The following is a 19,223-nucleotide window of genomic DNA, read 5'->3' on the forward strand; positions in this document are numbered from 1 at the left end:
GAGCCATGCCAACCCCATGGCCCAGACACCCGTATGTCCTCTGTCCTCCGTCCTCCCTCCGCTCTCAGTTCAGAGCACGGGACAGGGAAAGGGGGTGGAAAAAAGTAAGTCCAACGCACTCGGGGCATGACGCTCCCCCTTGCTGGTTGACCGCATGGAAGGTGGGAGATAGAAAGTGCAGGGCAAGGCCAGACGCCGCAGCATCCGTGGAAACCATCAGCCAGGTAGGAATGAGGATGGGGTTGGGGGTGAAGAAAAAAGGAACACAAAGAAAGGAATGATAGGGAAATGGAAAGAAAAAGGAAAGGAGAAAGAAAGAAAAGAAAGAAAGAAAGAAAGAAAGAAAGGAAGGAAGGAAGGAAGGAAGGAAGGAAGGAAGGAAGGAAGGAAGGAAGGAAGGAAGGAAGGAAGGAAGGAAGGAAGGAAGGAAGGAAGGAAGGAAGGAAGGAAGGAAGGAAGGAAGGAAGGAAGGAAGGAAGGAAGAAAGAAAGGAAAGGAAAGGAAAGGAAAGGAAAGGAAAGGAAAGAAAGAAAGAAAGAAAGAAAGAAAGAAAGAAAGAAAGAAAGAAAGAAAGAAAGAAAGAAAGAAAGAAAGAAAGAAAGAAAGAAAGAAAGAAAGAAAGAAAAGAAAGGAAAGAAAGAAAGAAAGAAAGAAAGAAAGAAAGAAAGAAAGAAAGAAAGAAAGAAAGAAAGAAAGAAAGAAAGAAAGAAAGGAAAGAAAAGAAAGGAAAGAAAGGAAAGGAAAGAAAGGAAAGAAAGGAAAGGAAAGAAAGGAAAGAAAGGAAAGAAAGGAAAGAAAGGAAAGGAAAGAAAGGAAAGAAAGGAAAGGAAAGAAAGGAAAGAAAGGAAAGAAAGGAAAGAAAGGAAAGAAAGGAAAGAAAGGAAAGAAAGGAAAGAAAGGAAAGAAAGAAAGAAAGAAAGAAAGAAAGAAAGAAAGAAAGAAAGAAAGAAAGAAAGAAAGAAAGAAAGAGCATACCTACGTTAGTGCAAAGTTGGCCAGAACATCGTTCCTTCGTATGTCCGACGTGGAAAAAGAAAAAGAGTTATACGTATATACATAAAATGAAATGAAGGACTCAATGAAAATGAGTAAATAAATAAAAAATGAAAATAAACAAAATAATAAATAAATAAATGAAAGGGTGGAAGGATGGAAAGAATGAATGAATGAAGAAATATATAAGCGGGGGCAGGGGCAAAAAGAAACCGCTATATGAGTTATTTGCAAGCACACGGTCCACGAGTGCACCCTAGCGGCAGGATCCCAAACATTTTCAAAGTCCCGACAGAGACATCTGTTCGAACCACAGATGCTCCACCGGAGCACCAACAACTGCCCCAGACCACTGGTCGACCCGAGGGGCTCTCGCACGGGAGAGCCACACAACCCCTGTGGTCTAGATGCCTGAACATCCTCCCTCTGCTCTCGGTTCAGAGCGGGGAAAGGGGGACGTGGGCGGAAAAAAAACTAAGTCCGACACCCTTGGCGAATGATACTCCCGCCTGCTGGTCAACCGCATGGGAGGCGGGGGAGAGAGGGCAGGGTGGGGCCGGACAATACAGTGCCCGTGGAACCCGGTGACCAGGTAGGCACACGAATGGGGTTGGGGGGAAGCGGAAAAAAAAAACGAAAGGGAAAGGGATAAGAAAGGAGAAAGGAAAAAAGAAACAAAGAAAGAAAGAAAGCAGTGCTTTCTTTAGCCCAGTGCAAAGTTGGCCAACATGTCATCCGTCTGTCCATCTGACGTGGAAAAAGAAACAGAGTTTTTCGTATATACATAAAATGAAATAAAGGACTCAAAGAAAATAAGTAAATAAATAAAACATGAAAGTAAACAAAAATAAATAAAAGGGTGGAAGGAAAGAGAAGAATGAAGAAACAAATAAATAAATAAGAAGGGGCGGGGCTCAAAAAGTAACCGCTAGGTGATCAATTTGTGATTGCACGGTCTGCGTGCGCCCCCCCCAGCAGCAGGATCCCCAAATTTTCAAAGTCCCTACAGACACATCTGGTCGACCCTCAGATGTTCCGACAGAGTGCCAAAACCTGCCCCGGAATTCTGGTTGACCCGAAGGGCTCTTCTGTGGGAGAGTCACGCCACTACCGTGGCCCAGACACCCGTCCGTCCTCCATCCCCCATCCTCCCTCCACTCTCACTTCAGAGCAGGGAACGGGGGACGGAAGTGGAACGAAAACTAAGTCCAACGCCCTTGGGGCAGTAAGCTCCCACCTCTTGGTCGACCACAAGGGAGGCAGGAGAGAGAGAGGGCTGGGAGGAGCCAGACGCTGCTGCTCCCACAGAACCCAGCAGCCCAGTAGGCATGCGGATGGGGTAGGGGTGGAAGCAGAAAAAAGAAAAAGAAAGAAAAGAATGAAAGAGAAAGGGAAAGGAAAGTGGAAAGGAAGGAAGGAAGGAAGGAAGGAAGGAAAGAAGGAAGAGAGAAAGGAAGAGCATACATACCCCAGTGAAAAGTTGGCCAGCACATCATCCGTCCCTCCGTCTGATGTGATTAAAGAAAAAGAGTTGTACGTTTATACATAAAACGAAATGAAGGACTCAAAGGAAATAAGTAAACAAATAGAAAATGAAAATAAACAAAAAAATAATTAAATAAAAGGGTGGAAGGAAGGAGAAGAATGAATAAACGAATAAATAAATAAAGAAATAAATAAGCGGGGGCGGTTGGCAAAAGAAACGCTATGTTAGCTATTTGCGAGCGCGCAATTCACAAGCACTTCCTAGCGGTAGGATCCCCAAAATTTTCAAAGTCCCGACAGAAATATCTGGTCGACCGGAGGTGCTCCCCTGCAGGAGTGCCACACAACCCCCGAGGCCCGGATGCTTGTCTGTTCTCTGTCCTCCAACCTCCGTCCTCCCTCTGCCCTCGGTTCTGAGCGGGGAACGGGGCAAGGGTGCAGAAAATAAACTAAGTTCAACACCCTCGGGGCATGACGTTCCCACCCACTGGTCAACCGCATGGCAGTCGAGAGAGAGGGCCGGGCAGGGCCAGACGCCGCCACGCCCATGGAACCCAGCAGCTCAGTAGGCACGCCAATGAGGTTGGGGGAGCAAAAAAAAAAAGATGAAAGAAAATAAGGAAGGGGGGGGAGACAAGATGGCGGACTGAAGCCAGCTTTCAACAAAGGCTCCCGTCCAGAAGGAGAGTTAAGGGACAGGAATTTAGTAAGTATCCTGGTGGACTTGAGCCTCACCAAGAGAGAAGGCTGAAGAACGCACATCAACACCGCTGAGGCAAGCTGTGATCACAAGGACGCAAAAAAAAGGTACAAAATCCACCACCAAGCGGACGGGAGTCCCCCTCCCCCATGAGACCGGCTCAAGAGCCCCAAAATTGAACAAGCGGGCAGAAATTAAAGGCCCTCCCACTACACTCCACGGGAGAGACCGTCTAAAAACTGGACCTACCTCCCCTACTGGGGTGCCGTGGCATTCTCCTGCCGGACATAGGGCTGAATAAAACTTTGGGAATCCTTTGCCGGCAACCCTGAATCCCCGGCGCTCCCCTCCCGCCCACTGAGGTCTGGAGGCCTGTCCCCTAGGACTTCGGATCCTTGGGTGATTTCTCAAGGGGAGTGGACAGTCCCCGAGTTGCGATTGGTCAGCATTGACTCTGAGGCGCGCAAGTGAGGAGAGGGCAACGGGCTGAGGGGGAGTCACGCCTCGCGGCACTTCCCTGCAGTGCAGTGCACCAACCCTCCCCGGGCACAAGACTGAATAAGACTCTAGCCTCCCCGCTGAGAGCTGAGAGCCCCTACTCTCACTCGGGGTCTGAGGGACTATCCCCCAGGAGTTCGAATCCTTGGGTGATTTCTCAAGGGGAGTGGACAGTCCCCGAGTTGCAACTGGTCAGCATTGACTCTGAGGCGCGCGAGTGAGGAGAGGGCACCGGGCTGAGGGGGAGTCACGCCTCGCGGCACTTCCCTGCGGTGCAGTACACCAACCCTCCCCGGGCATACGGGCCCAAGACTGAATAAGACTCTGGCCACCCCGCTGAGAGCTGAGAACCCTTACTCTCACTCGGGGTCTGAGGGCCTGTCCCCCAGGAGTTGGGCTCCTTGGGTGATTTCTCGAGGGGAGAGCACAGTGCCTGAGCTGCTTCAGGTCAGCGCTGACTCTGGGATACGTGAGCGAGGAGAGGGCACTCTGCTGAGGGGAAATCAAGCCTTGGCGGCACTTCCCTGCGGTGCAGTGCAGGAGCCCTCCCCGGACCGTAGTATTGCGTGAAACTGAATGAAACTCTAGCTTCCCCCCACCCCACTCCCAAACGGGGTCTGGGGGCCCATCCCCCAAGAGTTCTGATTCTTGGGGGATCTCTTAAGGGGTGTGAACCCAGCACGAACTGCGGCCGCTCAGTGCTGACTCTGGGGCGCGGGACAGAGGAGAAAAGGGTCGCCTGAGTGCCCACACCAGAGCAGCAGTTCCCTGGAGGTAGATCAACAGCCGTTTTTTCTTTAACGGCAGAACGCTCACTTCTGGATATTCTGAGGCCACAACCCCTGTCTCCCTGGGCAACCAGAGGAGGCCACCGGGTGACGCGGCTCACAAACCCGGGAAGCTTCCAGGGCGGGGCCGACCCAGAGAGGTGTTCAGACGCAATTCTCCAGCAGCAAAGACGTTTGAACTCAAAACAGCCCGTCTCCTGTAGGCGACGACAGGAACAGAGACAGAACCTCACAAAGTTGTCTGTTCTGTTCTGTTCTGTTAGCAGCATCCATCAGGGACGGGGCTAAGCCTGAGTGAACACCTCCTTCCCATCACCTGCATCAAACACTCAAAGATGTCAGGCCCCATCTCCTCCTGCTAGATAGCGGCAGTCTGCGGGGGCCTGGCAGACTTCCTTGCGATTCAGGCAGGTGCAAATCCCTGGAGTGTCTGTTCACTGCAGGCAACTGGGTTAGCCATCTGCAGAGATACCAGTGACTGGGTCCGACGGAGGGGCAAAGTGGGGAAGGAGACGTCAACCTTCCTAGACTGCTCTGTTTGCTGGGTGGCTCCTCCTGACTACACGCTGCACTGGGGTGAACTGTGTCAGAGGAGTAACCAGGCCCCTGTGATCCAGTTCCCAGAGACCTCTTGAACCCTTCCACCTGAGACAAGTGCTGATTGAGACAGTTGATTCGGACCTTTTGAACTGGGCTAATAGACTGAGGACTCTTCAGGCGGTGCCCTGGGTGTGCGATTGTAGGAAGGTTTGATTCTCCTTTTCCAACTGGGGCCAGAGGTGGGCAGGCGGGGTGACTTAATTGCTGATTTTTCCACACAGCTGAGACTTCAAGCCAGAGTAGAAGTTGCAATAGGATCGAACAGAAACCAGCTGAAAACAAGACAGAACCACTTTGCTCCACCACACCAGACAGGGCCCCAGTTTCTCAGGCCACAACACTGTACGGGCCCTCGATAAAACCCCAGGGGAAAAACCAAAGGGAGTAAACCATGGGGCGGAATCAGCGGAAAAACTCTGGTAACATGAATAACCAGAATAGATCAACCCCCCCAAGAAAAGATACGGCAGATGTGATTGAAGATCCCATTCATAAACAACTGGCTGAGATGTCAGAAGTTGAATTCAGAATTTGGTTTGCAGACAAGATCAATAAAATGGAATTAGGAATTCGAGGAGAAATTCAAAAACTGTCTCAAGAATTTAACGAATTTAAAGACAAAACCACCAAAGACTTAGACACACTGAAACAAGAACTTACAGCCCTCAAAGATATAAAAAATACAGTAGAATCCCTCAGTAACAGAATGGAGCAAGCAGAAGAAAGGATTTCTGACATTGAAGATAAAGTCTTCGAACGCTCCCAATCTCTCAAAGAGGAAGAGAAATGGAGAGCAAAAACGGATCACGCACTCAGAGAACTCTCAGATAATTCGAAAAAAACAACATAAGGGTTATAGGAATTCCGGAGAATGATGAAGTGGCTGCCAAGGGCACAGAGGCCCTTCCACATGAAATTATGAAAGAAAATTTTCCAGACATGCCCAGAGAATCTGAAATTCAGATAGCAGACAGCTTCAGAACCCCAGCACGATTCAACCCCAATAAGCCATCTCCCAGACATATCATAATTAGCTTCACTAAAGTTAACATGAAAGAGAAGATTCTCAAAGCAACCTGGCGAAAGAAAACTATAACGTACAAAGGTAAGAATATTAGAATAACTGCAGATCTCTCTGCTGAAACTTTTCAAGCAAGAAGAGGGTGGTCATCAACTTTTAATCTCCTAAAGCAAAAAAACTTTCAACCCAGGATCTTGTATCCAGCTAAATTGAGTTTCATCTATGTTGGAGAAATTAAATACTTCAATGACATTCATATGTTGAAAAAATTTGCCATAAGTAAACCAGCTCTTCAGGATGTTCTCAGACCTATCTTCCACAATGACCAACCCAATCCTATACCACAAAAGTAAAATCACCCAGAAACTTCGGATCAAACTCCAACTTCCACACTGGCGAAAGGATTAAAAATGTCCACTGGACCTTTGAAAAACTCGACACCCGAAATTCCACCAGACTTATCAATACTCTCCATCAATGTGAATGGCTTAAACTGTCCTCTAAAGAGGCATAGGTTAGCTGACTGGATACAAAAACTCAAGCCAGATATTTGTTGCATACAAGAGTCACATCTCAACTTAAAAGACAAATACAGACTCAGGGTGAAAGGATGGTCATCCATATTTCAGGCAAATGGTAATCAGAAAAAAGCAGGTGTTGCAATTTTATTTGCAGATACAGTAGGCTTTAAACCATCAAAAGTAAGGAAGGACAAGAATGGTCACTTCATATTTGTTAAGGGTAATACTCAATATGACGAGATCTCAATTATTAATATCTATGCACCCAACCAGAATGCACCTCAATTTATAAGAGAAACTCTAACAGACATGAGTAACTTGATTTCCTCCAGCTCCATAATCATTGGAGATTTCAACACTCCCTTGGCAGTGTTGGATCGATCCTCCAGAAAGAAGCTGAGCAAAGAAATCTTAGATTTAAACCTAACCATCCAATATTTAGATTTAGCAGACATCTACAGAACATTTCATCCCAACAAAACTGAATACACATACTTCTCATCAGCCCACGGAACTTACTCCAAAATTGATCACATTTTAGGTCACAAGTCTAACCTCAGTAAATTTAAAGGAATAGAAATTATTCCATGCATCTTCTCAGACCATCATGGAATAAAACTTGAATTGAGTAACAACAGGAATCTGCATACCCATACAAAAACATGGAAGTTAAATAACCTTATGCTGAATGATAGCTGGGTCAGAGATGAGATTAAGAAAGAAATCACCAATTTTTTGGAACAAAATGACAATGAAGACACAAACTATCAGAACCTCTGGGACACTGCAAAGGCAGTTCTAAGAGGGAAATTTATAGCACTGCAAGCCTTCCTCAAGAGAACGGAAAGAGAGGAAGTTAACAACTTAATGGGACATCTCACGCAACTGGAAAAGGAAGAACATTCCAACCCCAAACCCAGTAGAAGAAAAGAAATAACCAAAATTAGAGCAGAATTAAATGAAATTGAAAACAAAAGAATTATACAACAGATCAATAAATCAAAAAGCTGGTTTTTTGAAAAGGTCAATAAAATAGATAAACCTCTGGCCAACCTAATCAGGAAAAAAAGAGTAAAATCCCTAATATCATCAATCAGAAACAACAAAGACGAAATAACCACAGACTCATCAGAAATCCAAAAAATCCTTAATGAATATTACAAGAAACTTTATTCTCAGAAATATGAAAATCTGAAGGAAATAGACCGATACTTGGAAGCACGCCACCTTCCAAGACTTAACCAGAATCAAGTGGAAATGTTGAACAGACCCATATCAAGTTCAGAAATAGCATCAACTATACAAAACCTCCCTAAAAAGAAAAGCCCGGGACCAGATGGTTTCACGTCAGAATTCTACCAAACCTTTAAAGAGGAATTAGTACCTATATTACTCAACCTGTTCCAAAATGTAGAAAAAGAAGGAAGACTACCCAACACGTTCTATGAAGCAAACATCACCCTGATCCCCAAACCAGGAAAAGACCCAACAAGAAAAGACAATTATAGACCAATATCACTAATGAATATAGATGCAAAAATATTCAACAAGATCCTAACAAACAGAATCCAGCAACACATCAAACAAATTATACATCATGACCAAGTTGGTTTTATCCCAGGGTCTCAAGGCTGGTTCAATATACGTAAATCTATAAATGTAATTCAGCACATAAACAAATTAAAAAACAAAGACCATATGATTCTCTCAATAGATGCAGAAAAAGCTTTTGATAATATCCAGCATACCTTCATGATCAGAACACTCAAGAAAATTGGTCTAGAAGGGACTTTTCTTAAACTGATAGAGGCTATCTACAGCAAACCCACAGCCAATATCATATTGAATGGAGTTAAATTGGAATCATTTCCACTCAGATCAGGAACCAGACAAGGCTGCCCATTGTCTCCATTGCTTTTCAACATTGTAATGGAAGTTTTAGCCACCACAATTAGGGAAGAAAAGGCGATCAAGGGTATCCATATAGGGTCAGAAGAGATCAAACTCTCGCTCTTCGCAGATGATATGATTGTGCATGTGGAAAACACTAGGGACTCTACTACAAAACTCCTAGAAGTGATCAAGGAATACAGCAGCGTCTCAGGTTACAAAATCAACATTCATAAATCGGTAGCCTTTATATACACCAACAACAGTCAAATTGAAAAAGCAGTTAAGGACTCTATCCCATTCACAGTAGCGCCAAAGAAGATGAAATATTTGGGAATTTACCTAACAAAAGAAGTGAAAGATCTCTATAAAGAGAACTATGAAACTCTAAGAAAAGAAATAGCTGAAAATGTTAACAAATGGAAAAACATACCATGCTCATGGCTAGGAAGAATCAACATTATCAAAATGTCCATACTACCCAAAGCAATATATAATTTCAACGCACTCCCTATTAAAGCTCCACTGTCATATTTTAAAGATCTTGTAAAAATATTACTTCGTTTTATATGGAATCAGAAAAAACCTCGAATAGCCAAGACATTACTCAGAAATAAAAACAAAACAGGAGGAATCACACTACCAGACCTCAGACTTTACTACAAATCGATATTGATCAAAACAGCATGGTATTGGCACAAAAACAGAGAAGTAGATATCTGGAACAGAATAGAGAACCAAGAGATGAATCCAGCTACTTACCGCTATTTGATTTTTGACAAGCCAATTAAAAACATTCAGTGGGGAAAAGATTCCCTATTTAACAAATGGTGCTGGGTGAACTGGCTGGCAACCTGCAGAAGACTGAAATTGGACCCACACCTTTCACCATTAACGAAGATAGACTCTCATTGGATTAAAGATTTAAACTTAAGACATGAAACTATAAAAATACTAGAGGAGAATGCAGGGAAAACCCTTGAAGAAATTGGTCTGGGTGAGTATTTCATGAGGAGAACCCCCCGGGAAATTGAAGCAGCTTCAAAAATACACTACTGGGACTTGATCAAACTAAAAAGCTTCTGCACAGCTAAGAACACAGTAAGCAGAGCAAGCAGACAGCCCTCAGAATGGGAGAAGATATTTGCAGGGTATATCTCTGACAAAGGTTTAATAACCAGAATCCACAGAGAACTCAAACGCATCAGCAAGAAAAAAACAAGGGATCCCATTGCAGGCTGGGCAAGGGATTTGAAGAGAAACTTCTCTGAAGAAGACAGGCGCACGGCCTTCAGACATATGAAAAAATGCTCATCATCTTTAATCATCAAAGAAATGCAAATCAAAACTACTTTGAGATATCATCTAACTCCAATGAGACTAGCCTATATCACAAAATCTCAAGACCAGAGATGTTGGCGTGGATGCGGAGAAAAGGGAACACTTCTGCACTGCTGGTGGGAATGCAAATTAATTCATTCCTTTTGGAAAGATATATGGAGAACACTCAGAGATCTAAAAATAGATCTGCCATTCAATCCTGTAATTCCTCTACTGGGCATATACCCAGAAGACCAAAAATCACAACATAACAAAGATATTTGTACCAGAATGTTTATTGCAGCCCAATTCATAATAGCTAAGTCATGGAAAAAGCCCAAGTGCCCATCGATCCACGAATGGATTAATAAATTGTGGTATATGTACACCATGGAATATTATGCAGCCTTAAAGAAAGATGGAGACTTTACCTCTTTCATTTTTACATGGATGGAGCTGGAACATATTCTTCTTAATAAAGTATCCCAAGAATGGAAGAAAAAATACCCAATGTACACAGCCCTACTATGAAATTAATTTGGGACTCTCACATGAAAGCTATAACCCAGCTACAACTTAACAATAGGGAGAAGTGGGAAAGAGGGGGGTGGGTAGAGGGAGGGGAATCGGTGGGATCACACCTGTGGTGCATATTACAGGGGTATTTGCGAAATTTGGTAAATGTAGAATGTAAATGTTTTGGCACAGTAACTGAGATAACGCCAGAAAGGCTATGTTAACCACTGTGATAAAAATGTGTCAAATGGTTTATGAAGTGAGTGTATGATGCCCCATAATCATATCATTGTATACAGTTATGATTTAATAAAAAAAAATAAAAATAAAAAACAAAAAAAAAGGAAAATAAGGAAAGGGAAAGGAAAGGAGAGAAGAAGAAAAATAGAAAGAAATACAGAAATGAAAGAAAGAAAGAAAGAAAGAAAGAAAGAAAGAAAGAAAGAAAGAAAGAAAGAAAGAAAGAAAGAAAGAAAGAAAGAAAGAAAGAAAGAACAACTTACATACCCCAGTGCAAATTTGTCCAGCACATCGTGCATCCGTCCATCTGACATGGAAAAAGAAAAGAGTTTTACGTATATACATAAAATGAAATGAAAGGTTCAAAGAAAATAAATAAATAATGAAAATAAAAAAATAAATCAATAAATAAAAGGGTGGAAGGAGGACAGAATGAATGAACGAAGAAATAAATACAGAAGCAAATAAGCGGGGGTGGGGGGCAAAAAGAAACCTCTAGGTGAGCTATTTGCGAGTGCGCAGTCCGCGTGCGCCGCCTTGTGGCAGGATCCCTGGCATCAGGTGGAAAAATTTTCAAAGACCCGACAGAGAAATCTGGTCGAACTGCAGATGCTCTGACGGAGATCCAAGACCAGTCCCGGACCTCTGGTCGACCAGAGGGGCTCTCCTGAGGGAGAGCCACATCACCCCCTTTGCCCGGACACCAGTCTGTCCTCCATCCTCCGTCCTCCCTCCCCTCTCGGTTCAGAGCGGGGAACAGGAGACTGAGGCGGAAAAAAACTAAGTCCAACACCAATGGGGCATGACGTTCAACTGCACGGGAGGCGATAGAGAGAGAGAGAGAGAGGGCCGGGTGAGTCCTGTGAAACCTGGCGGCCTAGTAGGCACATGCATAGGGTTGGTTGGGAAGCGAAAAAAAAGGAAGAAAAGAAGGAAAGTGAAAGGGAAAGGAATGGAGAAAGGAAGAAAGAAAGAAAAAAAGAAAGAAAGAAAGAGCATGCATACCCCAGTGCAAAGTTGGCCAGCACATTGTCCATCCATCCATCGGACGTGGAAAAAGAGTTTTACGTATATGCATAAAACGAAATGAAGGACTCAAAGAAAATAAGTAAATAAATAAAAAATGAAAATAAACAAAAAAATACATAAATAAATAAAAGGGTGGAAGGAAGGAGAAGAATGAATGAACGCAGAAATAAGTAAAGAAATAAATAAGCGGGTGGGGGGCAAAAAGAAACTGCTAGGTGAGCTATTTGTGAGCGTGCAGTTTGCAAGTGCCCCCTGGATCAGGATCCCAAAAACTTTCAAAGTCCCGACAGAGACATCTGGTTGACCCGCATATGCTCCGACAGAGCACCAACACACAACCTGGACCTTTAGTCGACCCGAGGGGTTTTTCCGCGGGAGAGACACGCTACCCCTGTGGCCCGGACTCCCATCCGTCCTCTGTACTACCTCCACTCTCAGTTCAGAGTGGGGGACAGGGGCAGAAGAAAAACTAAGTCCAACGCCCTCGGGGCATGATGACAAAGCGCCAACACCTGAACCTCTGGTCGACCCAAGGGGCTCTCTCGCAGGAGAGCCACACCACCTCCTTGGCCTGAACGCCCGTCCGTCATTTGTCCTCCGTCCTCCCTCCGCTTTCAGTTCAGAGCGGGGGACGGGGTACGGGGGTGGAAAAAAAACTAAGTCCAACGACCTCGGAGTATGACGCTCCCACCTGCTGGTCGACCGCATGGGAGAAGGGAGAGAGAGAGGGCCAGGCGGGGTCGAACGCCACCACGCCCGTGAAACCCGGTGGCCTGGTAGGCACATGGATGTGGTTGGGTGGGAAGCGAAAAAAAAAAAATGAAGGAAAGTCAAAGGGAAAGTAAAGGAGGGAGGGAGGAAGGGAGGAAGGAAGGAAGGAGGGAAGGAAGGAAGGAAGGAAGGAAGGAAGGAAGGAAGGAAGGAAGGAAGGAAGGAAGGAAGGAAGGAAGGGAGGGCATACATACCCCAGTGCAAAGTTGGCCAGCACATCGTCCGTTTGTCCTTCCGACATGGAAAAAGAAAAAGAGATTCCATATATACATAAAATGAAATGAAGGACTGAATGAATACAAAAATAAACAAACAGGCTCATTTCCTGTGGCTCAAGCAGCCAAGGAGCCAGGGGCACACACACACACACACACACACACACACACACACACCTCCCTGAGCCAAGACTCTGTCTCAAAAGAAATAAATACATAAATACAAGGATGGAAGGAAGGAAGGGAGGAAAAAATACTAAGGGGGGTGCGGTGAGAACATGAGCTGAGCTATTACAGCCCCCTGTAGTGGTGTCAGGGGAGGGGCCACGGGATGTCCACTCCCCCGGGTGCACCCTAGCGACAGGATCCCTCCCAATGGACCAAAAAAACTTTCAGTGTACCAGCACAGACATCTGGTCAACCCGTGAAGGACACAACCAAGTGCCAACACCTGCGTCTGACTTCTGGTCGACCCGATTCAGGGACGGACGGACAGACAGACAGACACACAGACACAAAGTAAGACAGACGGATGGACGGAGACACACACACATACCCACACCTACTTGAGCCGTGTAGAAAATAAGTAAATAGCCTTCTCTTGCTGCTTGTTGTGAAGATCCGTGCCTTCCCTGCACGCCTCATCGCCACGCCTTGGAAAATTGAGGAAATCAAGGACTTTCTGCTCACAGCCAGGCAAAAAGATGTCAAGTCTGTCAAGATCAAGAAAAATAAGGATAACGTGAAGTTTAAAGTTCAATGCAGCAGATGCCTGTATACCTTGGTCATCACAAAGAGAAGGTGGAGAAACTGAAGCAGTCTCTCTCCCGAGGTTTGGCAGTGAAGGAGCTGAAATGAAGCAGACATGCTGATTTGAATTTATTAAATTTTAAACATTAAAAAAAAAGAAAATAAGTAAATAAATAAAAAATGAAAATAACAAATAAATATATAAATAAAAGGGTGGAAGGAAGGAGAAAAATGAATGAATGAATAAATAAAGAAAGAAATAAATAAGCGGGGGGGGGGGCAAAAAGAAACCACTAGGTGAGCTATTTCCGAGCGCATGTTCCATGAGTGCCGCCTTAGCGGCAGGATTCCTGGCAGCAGATCAAAAAACTTTCAGTCCCGACAGAGACATCTGTTCGACCCACAGACACTCCGATGGACCTCGGACACCTGCCCCGGACCTCTGGTTGACTGGAGGGACTCTCCCGCGGTAGAGCCACGCCACCCCCATGGCCAGGACGCCCGTCTGTCCTCCGTTCCCCATCTCTCCTGTCCTCGGTCCTCAGTCCCCCCTCCGCTCTTGGTTCAGAGTGGGGGAAGGGAGCAGAAACAAAACTAAGTCCAACACCCTCGGGGCATGATGCTCCCTCCTTCTGGTCGACCGCATGGGAGGCGGGAGAGAGAGAGGGCAGAGCGGGGCCAGATGCTGCCGGGCACGCATAACCTGGTGGCCCGGTAGGCACGTGTGCCGGGCTCCACATCCCCAGCCTCATGGCTAAGGGAAGGTGGGCTGCGGGGCCGTGGAGGCAACCACCCCACCCGGACCCAGGTCGTGGCTCCACCCCAACACCGCCACCGTGTCTACCATGCGAGTGTGCTTCTCGCCCCCCGTGCGCGGGAGTGTGGAGGGACGGACAGCAGCGTGGCGGACCCAACTGAGGGCACCCCCCTGTGCGATGGCTCACCCAGAAAAACCCTTGTGTCGAGGGCTGACTTTCAATAGATCTCAGACAGGGAGCTGCTCTGCTACATAAGAAACCCCGACCCAGAAGCAGGTTGTCTACAAATGGTTTAGCACCAGGTTCCCCACGAACGTGCGTTGCGTGACAGGCAAGTGTGTGGCCACATTTCCGGCCGCACCCCGTTTCCTAGGACGAAGGGCGCTCCGCATTGGACCCTGGTGCACGACGCACAGCGGGGACCTGCCGACTCACGCTTTTGGGAGGCACACGCAATGGCCAGCCAGCGGGGATGGGGGGGGGACCAGCTATCTGAGGCCAACTGAGGCTCCCATGGCGCTGCTGTACCGTTCTGCCTGGGCAGGATTCTGACTTAGAGGCGTTCAGTCCTAGTCCCACAGATGGTAGTTTCGCAGCATTGGCTCCTCAGCCAAGCACATACACCAAAGGTCTGAACCTGCGGTTCCTCTCATACTGAGCAGGATTACCATGGCAACAACACATCATCAATAAGGTAAAACTAACCTGTTTCACAACATCTAAACCCAGCTCATGTTCCCTATTAGTGGGTGAACAATCCAATACTTGGTGAATTCTGCTTCACAATGACAGGAAGAGCCGATGTCAAAGGATCAAAAAGCGATGTCGCTATGAACACTTGGCCGCCACAAGCTAGTTATCCCTGTGCTAACTTTTCTGACACCTCCTGCTTAAAACCCAAAAGGTCAGAAGGATCATGAGGTCCCGCTTTCACCTACTAAAAATCAAGATCAAGTGAGCTTTTGCCCTTCTGGTCCACGGGAGGTTTCTGTCCTCCCTGAGCTCGCCTTAGGACACCTACATTAACGTTTGACAGGTGTACCACCCCAGTCAAACTCTCCACCTGGTACTGTCCCCTGCGCAGGTCCTGCCTGGCCAGCGCATGGCTGGGCACTTGTCACCAGAAGCGAGAGCCCCTCAGGGCTCACCCCACCGCCTCACCGGGTCAGTGAAAAAATGATAAGAGTAGTGGTATTTCACTGGTGGCCTGCAAGGCCAGCGGATCCCGCCCCGCCACCTCACAGGAAACAGGGTGGGGCGCGGGGGTCTCCTACTTATTCTACACGTCTCATGTCTCTTCACCGTGCCAAACTAGAGTCAAGCTCAACAGGGTCTTCTTTTCTCGCTTATTCTAACAAGCCCATTCCCTTGGCTGTGCTTTCGCTGAATAATAGGTAGGGACAGTTGGAATCTCATTCATCCATTCATTCACATCACTAATTATATGACGAGGCATTTGGCTACCTTAAGAGAGCCATAGTTTAGCCAGGCGTTGTGGCGGGCACCTGTAGTCCCAGCTACTCGGGAGGCTGAGGCAAGAGAATCGCTTAAGCCCAGGAGTTGGAGGTTGCTGTGAGCTGTGTGAGGCCACGGCACTCTACTGAGGGCCATAAAGTGAGACTCTGTCTCTACAAAAAAAAAAAAGAGAGAGCCATAGTTACTCCCGCCGTTTACCTACGTTTCACTGAATTTCTTCACTTTGACATTCAGAGCACTGGGCAGAAATCACATCGGGTCAACATCCGCCGTGGGCCTTCATGATGCTTTGTTTTAATTAAATAGTCAGATTCCCCTGGTCTGCACCAGTTCTAAGTTGGCTGCTAGGTGCCAGCCGAGGCGAGGCACCCAGCAGAAACCGCGGCACCGGGAACAGACCCGGCGGGGGGGACAAGTGCTCATGGAAACTGGGGGATGGGTTTGGTGGGGAAGAAAAAAAAAGAAATAAAACAAGGGAAGGGAAAGGGAAACCAAAGGAGAAAGGAAGTAACAAATAAAGAGAGAGAGAGAGAAAGAAAGAAAGAAAGAAAGAAAGAAAGAAAGAAAGAAAGAAAGAAAGAAAGAAAGAAAGAAAGAAAGAAAGAAAGAAAGAAAAAGCATACATACCCCAGTGCAAAGTTGGACAGCACATCGTCTGTCCGTCCGTCGACGTGGAAAAAGGAAAAGAGTTTTACGTATATACATAAAATGAAATGAAGGACTGAATGAATACAAAAATAAACAAACAGGCTCAGTGCCTGTGGCTCAAGCATCCAAGAAGATAGATGCATGCATACACACACACACACACACACACACACACACACACACACACACACACTTCCATGAGCCAAGACTCTGTCTCAAAATAAATAAATACATAAATACAAGGATGGAAGGAAGGGAGGAAGGAAAAATAAGGCGGGTGGGGGAGAACCCAAGCTGAGCTATTACGGCCCCCTGTAGTGGCATTGGGAGAGTGACCGCAGCGTGTCCACTCCCTGTGGATGCCCCCTGGTGACAGGATCCCTCCCAACGGACCAAAGAATCTTGCAGTGTCTTGGCACAGACATCTGGTCAACCCGCGAAGGACACGACTGAGCGCCAACGCCCGCCTCGGACTTCTGGTCGACCTGAGGGAGGGACGGATGGACAGACACAAAGACACACAGACACACAGACAGACGGACGGACGGTCGGACGGATGGAGACACACACACAAACATACACACACATACACCCCTACCTGAGCCGAGGCTCTGTCTCAAAGAAAATAAGTAAATAGCCTTCTCTTGCTGCTTGTTGTGAAGGTCTGTGCCTTCCCCGCATGCTTTGTCGCCATGCCTCAGAAAATTGAGGAAATCAAGGACTTTCTGCTCACAGCCAGGCAAAAAGTTGCCAAGTCTGTCAAGATCAAGAAAAATAAGGATATCGTGAAGTTTAAAGTTCGATGCAGCAGATGCCTGTATACCTTGGTCATCACAGACAAAGAGAAGGCAGAGAAACTGAAGCAGTCTCTGCCCCCTGGCTTGGCAGTGAAGGAGCTGAAATGAAGCAGACATGCTGATTTGAATTTATTAAATTTTAAAAATTAAAAAAAAGAATATAAGTAAATAAAAAATGAAAATGAACAAAAAAATAAATAATAAATAAAAGGGTGGAAGAAAGGAGAAGAATGAATGAACGAATAAATAAATAACGAAATAAATAAGCGGGAAGGGGGCAAAAAGAAACCACTAGGTGAGCTATTTGTGAGCTCACGGTCTGCAGGCCCCCCCTAGAGGCTGGATCCCTGGCAGAAGATCAAAAAATTTTCAGTCCCGACACAGACATCTGGTCGACCCGCAGATGCTCAAACAGAGTGCCAACACCCGCCCTGGACCTCTAGTTTACCCTAGGGACTCTTCCGCAGGAGAGCCACGCCACCCCCGTAGCACGGATGCCTGTCCGTTCTCTGTCCTCCGTAAGCATTCCTGCATAGAAGAAACTTTTTCCCAACGAGAAGCATGCTGCACCTTATATGCTGGAGCGGGGCTAAACTCCTGTTCTCACTGAAATCAGGCACGTAGTGCAGTGGCTGTTGGCACATTAACCTAAATTTGTCAGGGATGCACATGTATTAATGTTGCCTCAGCAGGAATTGTCAGAGTAACATGTGCGATCAGTACAAGTATTCTTTGGAATAGATTGCACTTTGAAACACGCTGACGTGTTTATAAAGAAAGTGCCTATGAACCATCTGGGCAGAAAGGTATTGTGAAATTTTTAAACAGGCATTCATGGGTAGCTCTAAATAGCACGACCTAAGAGAAGAAACTGCTTTTCTCTGCCAGTAGGATACTGCTGGGTATAAGCTGGAGTAGTGGCACTCTGCTTATCTCACTGACACCATGCACACGGTTGAATGGCCATTGGCTAACTTTGTCCTCACCTCTCCCTTAGCCTAGTATGCTACACAGGACTCCTGTCTTCGACTTCCTGAGTCCTCAAGTCTCCTTCGACTTAATGTGCACCCAGACACTTTTTCACCTCACACCCATGTCCTCATGAGTCATTTCTCCTAGTGTGCATGCAGATAGCAATCCTTTCACAGAGCACCTGAGTTCTCACCTTGCTTTAGTGCAGTGTTCAATCACATAACATGCCTCTGTGAGAGCACCTGACTCCTCACCTAAGCTTTCAAGTAGTGCCCATATAGACTGCACTCCTCTCCAAACACACCTGAGTCTGCACTTCTCCTTTCTGCCAGCTTGAAGTAGACAACACTCCTTCCATAAAGGACCCGAGGTCTAATCTGTCCTGTGAAAGGAGTGCTGTCTGGATGCACAAAGAAAAAGGTAGGGTGAGGACTGGTATCACACTGCAGAGGATTGCTCACTGGAAGTACACTAGCAGAAAGGTGCAGTGAGGACTCGAATCACCCTGGCAGGATTACTTTCTAGATTTACACTAGCAGAAAGGTGAGGTGAGTACTCGGATCACCCTGAGGGTTACTCCATAGATTTACACACGTAGAAAGAACAGGTGAGGACTTGGATCACCCTGGCAGGATTTCTCCAGGGATTTACAAAAACAGAAAGGTGAGGTGAGGACTCAGATCACCCTGGCAGGATTACTCCCAAGATTTATAAAATCAGAAAGCAAAGTGAGGACTCGAATCACCCTGGTGAGGATTACTCCCTGGATTTAAACTAGCTGAAAGGTGAGGACTCGGATCACCCTGTCAGGATTACTCCCTGGATTTACACTAGCAGAAAGGTGAGGTGAGGACTCGGATAACCCTGGCAGGATTACTCCCTGGATTTACACTAGCAGAAAGGGGAGGTGAGGACTTGGATCACCCTGGCAGGATTACTCCCTGGATTTACACTAGCAGTAAGGTGAGCTGAGGACTCAGAACACCCTGGCAGGATTACACCCAGGATTTACAAGATCAGAAAGCGAAGTGAGGACTCGGATCACCCTGTGAGGATTACTCTCTGGATACACAGAAGCAGAGAGTGAAGTGAGGACAAAGATCACCCTGGCAGGATTACTCCCAGGATTTACAAAAGCAGAAAGCTAAGTGAGCACTCGGATCATCCTGGAGAGAATTACTTCCTGGATTTAAACAAGCAGAAAGGTGAGGTCTCGGTTCACCCTGGCAGGATTA

The 19,223-nt window shown here is 46.3% G+C and overlaps 1 protein-coding gene and 1 long non-coding RNA gene across 2 annotated transcripts in view; one reads left to right on the plus strand and one right to left on the minus strand.

The window, feature by feature from the left end:
• LOC128596713 (uncharacterized) overlaps positions 1-19,223 on the minus strand; it is a 105,090-nt gene that overhangs the window by 65,619 nt on the left and 20,248 nt on the right. The window lies entirely within an intron of this gene.
• On the plus strand, positions 16,912-17,124 carry LOC128596712 (60S ribosomal protein L38-like). Its single transcript, XM_053606365.1, has one exon. It carries the CDS (start codon positions 16,912-16,914, stop codon positions 17,122-17,124), a length of 213 nt encoding a protein of 70 aa, XP_053462340.1.

This window comes from Nycticebus coucang, chromosome 10, assembly GCF_027406575.1.
Source record: "Nycticebus coucang isolate mNycCou1 chromosome 10, mNycCou1.pri, whole genome shotgun sequence".
Lineage (NCBI taxonomy): Eukaryota > Metazoa > Chordata > Mammalia > Primates > Lorisidae > Nycticebus > Nycticebus coucang.